Here is an 11,270-nt window from a genome sequence, read left to right on the forward strand (position 1 = left end):
GCTTCAAAGCAGCGTGTCCAGTGCGAGTCGCCTCAAATGGATGCAGCTTAACTTCCTGGACAACTGTATTACCCATCAGATATGTCCATACAGGGACTCCAGTTAGAGTGAGGTCTGCTTACTGTAGGTTTGTCATAATAAAAATGACAAACTAGAATAAAATGTCTGCTGATTAAACACTGTACATTTATTTGTATGAATGAGTCACAGATATGAACTGTGTCCTCACATCCTGTTGTTGTCAACCCTGAAGCAGTGAACGGCTCGATGGATGGCGACAATCTTCCAGAAAAACAAGTGAAATCCTGATTGGTAGAAGATTTGTGAGTGAGTGCGAGGTGACACCATACCTAGCCAGTCTCTCAGTGAACAGGTGGACTCTGTGCATCTCCTCGGGGTCGTTTGGATCCACCACCATCAGACAGTGGAAATTCCCATCGCCCACGTGGCCTGCTATGGGACCTGAGGGCAGAAGCCATCCACATTCAATACAGTGCCAAAAAACATCAGCTTTTTACATCACTTTCTTCTTCTGTGCTCTTGTGATGATACACCAGAATGACCCCTACATCCTGGAGCTTAACAAGAGTTCCTGTATTTAAAAGTTGTAGTATTAGGAGTTAAGTCTCATTCATTGATCCCTTAGACCTCAAAGTGCTTCCTTCAGTTAAAATATGCACCTCAAACTACACGTTTTAATCAACCTTCCTGCAGCTTCTCTACTCCACCACACGGGTCAGCTGACCAGCTACCAGAAAGCTCACTCAAACTGGTTCACTGAAATCCCAAAAAGAAAGAAATTATTTTCTTTTCATAAATTTCTATTATTTTTTTTCTAACATTAAAGATGAATGCTTTGAGGAATAAGAGAGATTCAAGTGCCTTGAATGAACAACATGGTGTAAAATTCAGCTGTGGGTGCGCTTTCAGCGTGAAGTCAAGTGGATGTGTGCTCACCTGTAAGTCTGTTCTCAATCAGGTCCTCCTTTGTCTCCACAATAATTTGAGGCAGTCGAGACAGAGGAACACACACATCTGTAGAGTAGGCCTACACACACACACACACACACACACACACACACACACACACACACACACACACACACACAGGGAAGATAAGGTCACGATATTGGAAAGGCATCAAGCAGGTGTCTTGTGCAATCTTCAGGATTTAAAACGTTAATAAAGTGAGACATAAAAGTGCCTCCGAGCAGTGACTGTGTTTGTGTAGCACAGCGCTGTCACACAAAGCCTCACTATTAAAAGGCAACATATCCAACAACCTCAACTCGAATGGTACTGAGTTTTCACACAGCAGTGATAAGTTATAATAATATCACACTGCAGGCTGTGTGTAATCCCTTTGGAGCAATATTACATCTGCCCAACACGAGAGCCCTCTCACGCTGTAATACACCTTCTTCTTTTTACCTTCCTTAGTGTCAGTGCCGAGGAAAGGTGTTTTAGTGTACAGTTAGCTCCATAAATGTTTGGACGCTTACACTCTTTTCTGTCACAGTGGGTTTTAAATCAAACTGTCAAAATATGATTAAACCTCTTTATTCCACAAACGAGGTGAAACAGCACAGGAGGAGAGAAACAAGGCACAGCACAGACTGTCACACATTTTTTTTCCCTTTTCCATAGTTTATTAGGGGCGGGACCCTCTAACCTCAAGATACCAAGCAAACAAAACACAAACAAGAACTGCAGTAGCCAATAAGATACGACCACGCACTGTTTAGTTCACTGCTCAAAAATTAAAGGAACACTTTGAGGCCTCAATGGAAAAAAATCGTGCTGGATGTCTATAATGATATGGACTGGGTAATGTGTTAGGAAAGAAAGGATGCCACATTGTTTGATGGAAATGAAAATAATCGACCTACAGAGAAAATCATGCTCGAAGTCCGGTCTCTGAAGCAGGTGACTTTGTTTACCTTGCAGCCCGGTCTGAGAGCCAGAGCAGCGTACCAGGCATCATGACGAGCTTTCCACAACCGATTCCGTGTTTCCGTATCTCGAGCCCACTGAAAGTCTGACCCTCCGTTACTCTGAGTGATGTCCTCTGTAGAAACACACACACTGACCTTCAATGGGAGTTTGCTTGCTTTCAATAAATCACATTACATCCAAACTTTAACCAAAGAGAGAAAATCTGCTCCCACTTCCACAACACTACTGTTATGTGACTGTTAAGCAGTTTTCAGAAGCACTGTCCTGAGATCCAGTGGATGGACCAACCAGTTTACAAATAATAATAAGCTTTGTTGGACACATCCCCTCACAGACAAATATTTGTGACTACTGTTAACATCTACGACAGTCTACAACAAAACCGAGGACCCTGAAATGTTTACAAATGGTTCACTGACTTCATGACTCTTTACTTTTCATATCCTGGCCATATCTGGGAAACTAACACTAAAGCTCAATATCTTTCAGAAACTGCTTTATCTAATGGGAGAACATCTGGTCTGATATCAGCAAACACACACACCGGCTGTTTTGACCTGTTCCTCGAGGCTTTGTTCTGAGCCGTGGAACTCCAGGAACAGAGTTGGGTTCACGGGGTAGGACAGAGAGCTGAACCTGTTGCACGCATCAATCATCACATCATCCAGAAACTCTGGATCACACACACACACACACACAGGACAAACACACGATTAAAGGAAATGTAGGTAAGATGATCTAAAGTCATTCACTTGCATCATTGCTGCGTAGGTTCCAGCTGTCAATAATTGGTATTGATCTCATTTTCATCTCTAGTTTGAGGATAAATTCTTCCCTCCTGGATTCTATACGGTTTTTAAGTGATGCTGTATGAACCCTGCCTCCAGGTCCTAAACTACTCTGCGTTTATTAAGGCTGCTGTGTTTTAACATGCTTTAATGTTTTGTATCTTGTTCTATTTAATCTGACCAAGCCTCTAAAAACAGTCAGTGATCACTGTCGGCCTCTCTCGGGGTTTATTACCACTATACATTTTAAAGCTCAGTTTTTAAAACCTTACAATGCAACTACAGCCCAGCCCATGCAGCAGTATATGAATGACTAACCTCGTATTGTGGATGGATTATCTCTATTGTTCTCCTGACTGAAGTTCGGTCCGTTTACAGCATCCTGCCATGCGATTGCATTTGTCCCTAATCATTGGGAACCCTCACGTTAACGAGTGGAAAAAAGTTAGCGTTCATCCTCCAGCATTACTGTGTTTATATTATGCTAACATAGCTGTGTCACTAGCAGTCACGTAGCACAACATTATATACCAGCTAGTCCAACTTCAGTAACCCTACAAACGTCACTGCTGTTTAGTTTTCTGTCTTCATTTATGTTGGAAGTGATAGCAGAGCTGTACGTTTGAATTTTTCAGAAATCTCTCAGTCAGAACATAGTATATTATGTTTAGATGGAAAGTAGTGAGCTAACTCCCTGCTAACTTTGAACTCCGTTAAACTTCATAAATCCTGTTTTCATGGATGGCTGGATGTTAAACCTAATTGTTACACACTGATCACTTTATTAAAGTTTGTAACTCTCAGTGACGCCGCAGTGTTTGTTTGACTTTGGGACCTGAAGCAGAGTTTGGACCCTGAGGTCAGACCGTTTTACCACTACCACTGCAAAAATCGCGTTTCTGAAAAGAGCAATAAAGTTTTGTCTCTTCCTCATTATGTCTATAAATCTTTATGTGTCTGTTTTCTCCACGACTGAGGCTTACGCTAAGAAAGGAAACAATGCGTTTACAGTGAAGATGATGATGGGAATAATAGAATTGAGAGAAACACATAAATAAGGAATATTTAAGTGATCAGTTATGTTTTCACCATTTTCACCTTTAAACAGTATTTCGAACTTTCTACATTAGAGTACTGGATCCTCAACGTTTGATACACGGACCTTATTCTGTGAAACTTTGGCAATGTTTGAAATGTTTGTTTTTGAGTGCATTTTGCTAACATCATTTTATTTAACAGTTCAAAATAATCCAGAATTATCCCTTAACATTGAGCCCTCTGAATCACAGTGTGCCGTTATTTTGCATTATTTCCAAGTTTCCTGCTCACCGATGCGAGCGATGGGTACTCCAGCTTGTAGCGTCTGCACTGTGCTATCTACAGCAGCCTGGACAGAAGGAAATGAGCAGACCGCTGACACCATGGCCTCTGGGATGCCATAGAGGCGTAATGTGGTCTTAGTGATGATCCCCAGGGTCCCCTCTGAGCCTACAAACAGGTTTGTCAAGTTATAGCCAGCTGACGTCTTCCTGAGGAGAGAAACCAAGACAGAAGCAAAGGTAAGAGGCTTTCAAGATCATAACGATACATCACATTTGCCTGGTGAGTACCTGGGACGGCGGCCCTTCCCGGCAGTGTGTACGACGCTCCCATCAGCCAACACTACCTCCAGGTTTATAACATTTTCCCTCATAGTCCCATAACGCACTGCATTAGTACCTGATGCACTGGTGGCAGCCATACCACACAGAGATGCATCAGCTCCAGGATCTGAGACAAAGCACATAACCAGGGTTGGGTCAATTATTAAAAAAGGACACATCTGTAATCTGACAGTAACTTTGTATAACCCAGATATTTACAACTTGGGACAACCGCAGTGACCACTTGTGAATAAGAGGGCAGCTGTCATGAACTTTAATATTTTAACATGCTAACTGAGGCCTGTAGCACATGCTCACAGTTGCTGATGATCAGTTAATGATCTGGCTGCTACCTAGTCTCTTGTACTTGTTTACAGAGAAGCAAAGATTCCTGTGCATGTGAAAAAACCCTAAAAACATCCTGCATTGAAGTATTATTTAGGTATTCTTCATCATTCCTTTTAACACTACCATCATAGTTGGGGGTTTTATCATCACATTATATTATTATATTATATAATATCAATATATTTTTTAACAAATCAGCATCAACATCATACAACATCACTAATTCTGTGCAGTAGTTTTTCTTTCATCTTTTGGTACAACTTGTGCTGACAGGCCAAGATAACTAGCAGCTGTTCTCTTGGTGCTATGACGGTCACAAAGACCCCGACCGCCGCCCCTAAACTGAACACTCATGTCAAAAGTGTTGACTTAATGCTTAATCTGTGTGAATCCCTGTGAACATCCTGACTGACCAACAGGAAACCAGAGGCCTGTGTCTCGCAGGTATGCATTGAGAGTCTTTCGAGTCACACCAGGCTCCACCGTCACATCAAAGTCCTCTGGGTGGAGATCCAGAACCTGTTCCATGTTCCTTAAGCTGAAGCACACTCCCCCCTGAAGGATGATGACACAAACAAACACAGGAAATAAGACTTATGACAGTTATCACCAAGATGACATCCTGCTGGTTATTGTTGTTACTAAAGATGTTAACTGTTCTAAGTGGGAGAAAGTATGACCACACAAATATCTCACCTTCATAGCTCCAACCCCTCCCTCCAAGCCAGTCCCAGTGCCAAAAGGGATGATGGGAAGGCGGTGCTTGTGGCAGACCTTTGCCAAGGCACTGACCTCCTCCACACAACGTGGAAACACCACCACATCTGGAGGACGGCATCTGCACAAAAATAATGCAATGCTGTCACATTCTGTTTTTTCTACTTCTCCAAAGAACCACACCCATTCTTCCCACTGCTCCCAGCAGCTGAGCCAGAAACCACAGCTCACCACACACGTTTTTGCCTCAGGTTGTGTCTCCCTGTAAGAGTGTGTTAGATGTTCAGGCTAACGCATCAGGTGTTTCGTTGTTGTTCTCCAATAAAGGTGTATGAATCTACATGTTCTCGTGCTATAATCAGTACAGTACAGATCAGCTCACTCCTCGCACCTTTGCAAATGTGCTGAGGCAGCATTTAGCTACAGAGGTCGCTTTGCTCACCGCCATGCTGTCATCACACAGATGCAGCCATTTATACCTGCCACTAAGGCGCTGCAGTATTCTACCAAACCAAAGGGGTCGCTACTCAGACAATATTGTGTCATGTGTGCTGATAAGGAGGGGAAAGAGACAAAACAAGAAGCCAGGACTTTGTCAAGGTTTTTGCAAAGTTCTTTCCACAAGCTCAAGTTTTTAAACAGTTGCAAAAGTTGCATGACCAACTGACACGCCACAAAGATTGCGTCGCGTGACACAGGATGTGCGGTCAAAACCGTCATCAGACACAACCGACATGTTGGCCTTAGCTCAGAGAGAGGGGCCTCGACAACTTAGCCTCTCCAGATTATTGGGTACTACATGCTTTATATAATATAACACAAAGCAGGAGAAAAACTAGAGTTGCATTGGCCGGGAATCGAACCCGGGCCTCCCGCGTGGCAGGCGAGAATTCTACCACTGAACCACCAATGCTTGCTGCAGCAACTTTTGCACGGAAGACAGTGGGTGAGCCGGCTGACACACGTGTATTTCACATTGTTCAAGCATTCTCTGTATTTCAGGATTATGAGACTAAGTGTGACTATGACTGTGAAACTAAAACTGGGGAACAGCTGACATTTTAGTGATGTTAGAGGCTAGACAAAGACCTGCTCAGATAACCCTTAAAAGGACTGCTGAGACCCAGTGATCCTGGTCCTGTTATACCCCATGGTTACAATAAAGCCATGTTTGCCATCGTACATGGAAAAACTTCCACATCAAGTATATTTGTTCTATCGCTCACCGTTATTTGCTTACTGTAGGAACTTCTGCAGGGAAAATAGACAGTGGCCCCTCTGGCCAGTTGCACATGCAAGTATATAGATTAAGGTCTTCTTTCTTGAAACACTTCATTTTAACACTAGGGACACAACATCTGTCAATGTTTGTTTTTTGGCTAACAGAGAAGCAGTTTTAGAGTGGTGCATTATATAACAGATTTACACATATATAGCGGAAAAATAAGAACTGCATTGGCCGGGAATCGAACCCGGGCCTCCCGCGTGGCAGGCGAGAATTCTACCACTGAACCACCAATGCTTGCTGCTGAGTCAGCATGTACGAAGCAAACTTCCAGTGCATTTAACACCATCAGGCTAATCCTACTGGGTGATAAGCTGATTTTTGCATAGAAAACAGGAGACGGCCCCACCGGCCAGTAGCACATTTAGCATTGTTGTCAGCCCTGTGTCTACTACACAAAATCAATTAACTAAACAGATTCAGTGTTTGTCGTCACAATACAATTTCCAAGTTACTGAATATCACGCACAGCTTGGGCTCTAGAACTAATTTCGTGGAGAGTAGCTGGACTTTATTTCTCTCCAGAGTTACCCTAGGTAAGAGACGACAGGCAGCGGTGTGTATAATTGTTTCCACCTGGTTCACTGACTGTACATTAGGGTTTTCCCAATGGGTCATATTATTTGTGCGACAAACCACAGCTCAGTGTAGCCAGCCTACTTGGAGTTTCTCGATGTAAGTTAAAACCAACGATTACTTGGATCCTACTTCAATGGGGAATAGTTGCAGGAACTTTTGCACAGAAGACAGACAGTGGTCCCTCTGGCCAGTTATTCACATAAGAATATAGTGTTATGGCCCTTGCAGGGGCTCCTGTCCAACTGACCTTGTGTGGGTGTGTCTTTCTTTCTTTCTTACAGTTATATTGGCGGTTGGCAAACAAGTGAAAGGTGCATTACCGCCACCAACTGGTATGGAGTATGGTCTGGAACGACGTGTAGGTGTGTCCTGCCATCTCTCCTGCCTTAGGTGCTACCTAAGCTGACTCTAATTAGCAATTAAGTGTACTTAAGGCGAGCTCTAGTGCCACATTAAGTGGCTTTATTGTCATTTTAACTATGAGCAGTCGTGCAGTACACAGTGAAATGCGACATCGGTCCTCCAAGACCATGGTGCTACATATAACAGGCTATCAACAAAGGACTACATAAAGTGTAAGTGTGCAAAAATCGAAACAGCACAACACCAGACAGAACAGAATAACGCCGACACTAGACAGTGCAATAGAAAAGTGCAACAACAACAGTGGGTTGTGATAAAAGTGACTTGACGTGTGTGTGTGTCAGTCCAGTCACTGATCTGTTTAGGAGTCTGACGGCTTGGGGGAAGAAACCGTTTTGCTGTCTGGCAGTGAGGGCCCCACTGCTCCGGTACCTCTTGCCAGAAGGTTGAAGATTGTATGTTAGGGGTGTGTGGGGTCCTCCACAATGCTGGTGGTTTTGCATATGCAGCGGGTGCCAGAGAGCCTCGTTGGTTTTTGTAGCTAGTGAGCTGTGCGTATGGTGACTGGTTTCCCCTGCTCTGTGGAGAGGACTGTTTTGGTGACTAACCCTTTTTTTTTTTTTTTTTTTTTTTTTTCTTTGACTCACTGTTCAGTTTATTGACCAACATCTGGGTTTTGTTTTCCTTCTCTAAAAGGTGATAGCGGCTTGCCTCTTTTTCAGTTTAATTTAACCATTTGCCTCCCTGTCTCCTTTTTTTCAATTTGGACACCTTTTGTTACTTCCCCGTCATCCCCTGGACCTTTTAGGGTAATGTTACAATAGGTTTACACTTCATTTTAACCCCTAGGTAGCACAACATCTGTCAATGTTTGATTTCTGACTAAGAGAGAAGCAGTTTTAAAGGTGTGCATTTTATAGATTCAGATTTAAAAATATATAGATGGAGGAAAGAAAAGTAAGCCCTGCATTGGCCGGGAATCGAACCCGGGCCTCCCGCGTGGCAGGCGAGAATTCTACCACTGAACCACCAATGCTTGCTGCAGCAACTTTTGCACAGAAAACAGAGGACGGCCCACAGTCCAGTAGAACGTTGTTTAGGGTTTTCTCTAAGTGTTGGGAACTGTATGTGAAGAGCAAGGGTGGATCTGAATGTGAAACTGAAATTGGCTAACAACACAGTCAGTCACAAGACAATGAACACCTTTCAAAAAGTGCTCACTACTGTACCAATGCCTGATGAATCTTAAATGGCAAACGTCATATACTACATTTCTTCCTTGGATCCTACTTCAGTTGGGTACAGAACAAAACTGAGGTGTCCCTAGGATTTATACTGGTATCCTCAACTACTCAGAGAATCTGGAAGCTCTAAGCTTTTGAAAGTGTTCATTAACGGAGGTAAATGATTAGCTGACTGGACAGTGAACCGAAAAACTGAAGAGAAGCTAGAGAGAAAGTACAATAACCAAAAGTCTACTAAATAAAACAAATTAACTAAACAGATCTAACGTTTGTCGTCACAATAGAATTTCCAAGTTACTGAATGTCACATCCCTCATGGTAAAGTTTGGTAAACTTGACTGACTGAATATGGTTATAAGATAAAACATTTTGTTAGAGTATTATCTTTACAGCACTGCAATTATCTTTTACAACATGACATTTAACACGTTTAGTCTTTTGTATTTTGGACTGTCAGTGAGAGAGAACAATGAATTTGTAGACGTTGCTTTAGTCTGCGCTTTTTAATTCACACGAAATGTACTTTGATATGGGCTGTATCAATAAGGACATGAAAGGATTTCTCAGAAAGATAAATATAAAAAGTGAATCTTTTGAAAAGAATCAGGAAACTGTTATGATGCACGACCATTAAGATGAGTCCCAGCGTATTAGGAGTTACTGGGTTGAAGTTAAAGTATTGCTTGCTTATTGCGCGCTAGGAACTTTTGCAGTGGCTGGGAATAAAACCCAGGCCTCCCGCGTGGGAGCTTGGGATTGTTTAGCTCAACAGGCCTAAGCAGTTTCCTTTTCATTCTCTATGGTAGTGCTAAACTTCAGGTGTCATATTTTTAACCATCGTGATCCTTCTTGTGCTGTTGTGAGTTTGAGATGCGGCACTTTTTAAAAATTTCCCACTTTTAAATTTCAGGAAACAAGACAACTTATGTACCACCTGAAACAGATCTCAGCGATCCTTGTTCATTCATCAAAAGTAAGAAACGTTGTTTGTAATGAGAGTAAACCAACAGATTAACTTTTCAGGTGTATTTTAAAGGTAACAGAAGTGTCCACTGTGATTTCATTTACTTGATTTGTTTAAGGAAGCTTCTATCGCTTGGGTAAAGGCGGTTAGATTTAATCAGCTGTGGTAAAATGGCATGATGAAAATGACGAATGAACCTGTCTTGATGCATGCTCAATCAGGCCTGAGTCAAATCCCGGTCTCTCTCCATTTTCATTTATGGTTGATGTTCACTTAAACATCTGCTTAATGCATAGATCATTAATTATTCAAAATCACTTTTACATTTTCTCATCTTTTCATCTCGCTCAGAATTTGCACAAATTAATTACAGAGAGACTGCATTCATTTTTTTTCAGGACCCAGTACAGATGCTGCTTGCACATCTTCACTGCTGTTTTCAAAAGTGGGCACTTTGTGGACAGAAGGTGAGCGTGTACAGCACGTGAAAAGTTCCTAGATTTTTAGCACTAGTGATGCTGCTGTAACGCTGATTTTTAAAAATTTTATATTTTTTTTAATGTATTCTAAGAGAAACAATGTAAGAGTAACACTGCTTTTCAAATATTTATGTTTAAATTTTAGCTCCTTCAGTTCAGCCAGCTATGGCTGGTTATAAGCATGACCTCAGCAGCTGGACTTTTTCTTCACACCAGAAGCTGTGGATGAAGACTGAGCTTCAGGATCTTGGACTGTGGCCTGGGTCTCAACCAGTGCGTAACTCCAAGGGAACGCCACTTCACTCCGGCGTCTCCCTCCACAACCTGAGTGGCTGACCTACCATCTCCAAATTTCTTCCAGCTCCACCCCTTCTTTATATGGAAACCAGAGTGTGTTATCATTGTCAGGTTAAGAAACAAATACATCTTGCCATGACTCCATGGTTGCTTTCGTCTACAAGTGGTCTCTGCTGGTGTGGGCAGGCCAATTGTTGGCACCACTGGTCAGTATTACATCCTATCCTCATGACTGACAAGAACTGGTGTGCTGACAATCCACGATGGCTGGAGAAACTGTCCAAAAGGTTTACCGAACTTTTCTGACATCCAAAAAGGCCATCTGCAAGTCTTTACGGATGAGCTGAGGTGGACTGACAAATCTCCAGCAAACATGGCAAACCAAATCGACGAACTCATGCACCACGAGTATGAGCTCACCTGGCATACCTCCATGCCACAGACTGTGTCTGGGACTCTGAGGCATGAAGCACAAGGACAGGGGAACATTGGGCAGTTACAGAGGAAGGGAATTTTTTTTTTTTTTTTTTTTTTTTTTGGACCCAATGCGACCCATATCGATCATGGTATGACAGTGTGAACGGCACAAATCCGATCTGGGTCACTT

At 42.6% G+C, this 11,270-nt stretch overlaps 1 protein-coding gene and 3 non-coding genes across 6 annotated transcripts in view; all 4 read right to left on the minus strand.

The window, feature by feature from the left end:
- ldhd (lactate dehydrogenase D) overlaps positions 1 to 11,270 on the minus strand; it is a 53,761-nt gene that overhangs the window by 4,394 nt on the left and 38,097 nt on the right. For all 3 annotated transcript variants that reach the window (XM_086302011.1, XM_086302014.1, XM_086302012.1), the window contains exons 3-10: positions 5,432 to 5,573; positions 5,149 to 5,290; positions 4,355 to 4,514; positions 4,074 to 4,273; positions 2,501 to 2,629; positions 1,941 to 2,068; positions 958 to 1,048; positions 351 to 462 (exon numbers count right to left, since the gene is read on the minus strand). In XM_086302011.1, coding sequence (XP_086158137.1) covers positions 351 to 462; positions 958 to 1,048; positions 1,941 to 2,068; positions 2,501 to 2,629; positions 4,074 to 4,273; positions 4,355 to 4,514; positions 5,149 to 5,290; positions 5,432 to 5,573 — 1,104 coding nt within the window. The remainder of the gene's footprint in view (positions 1 to 350; positions 463 to 957; positions 1,049 to 1,940; positions 2,069 to 2,500; positions 2,630 to 4,073; positions 4,274 to 4,354; positions 4,515 to 5,148; positions 5,291 to 5,431; positions 5,574 to 11,270) is intronic.
- On the minus strand, positions 6,295 to 6,365 carry trnag-gcc (transfer RNA glycine (anticodon GCC)). Its single transcript has one exon. It is a non-coding gene; the product is annotated as a tRNA-Gly (tRNA).
- On the minus strand, positions 6,904 to 6,974 carry trnag-gcc (transfer RNA glycine (anticodon GCC)). The gene has a single exon. It is a non-coding gene; the product is annotated as a tRNA-Gly (tRNA).
- On the minus strand, positions 8,645 to 8,715 carry trnag-gcc (transfer RNA glycine (anticodon GCC)). Its single transcript has one exon. It is a non-coding gene; the product is annotated as a tRNA-Gly (tRNA).

Source organism: Aulonocara sp. 'chitande type north' Nkhata Bay, linkage group LG7, assembly GCF_057382095.1.
Source record: "Aulonocara sp. 'chitande type north' Nkhata Bay isolate Kocher_YH1m ecotype deep benthic linkage group LG7, A_spYH_male_GT1.1, whole genome shotgun sequence".
Taxonomy (NCBI): Eukaryota; Metazoa; Chordata; class Actinopteri; order Cichliformes; family Cichlidae; genus Aulonocara; species Aulonocara sp. 'chitande type north' Nkhata Bay.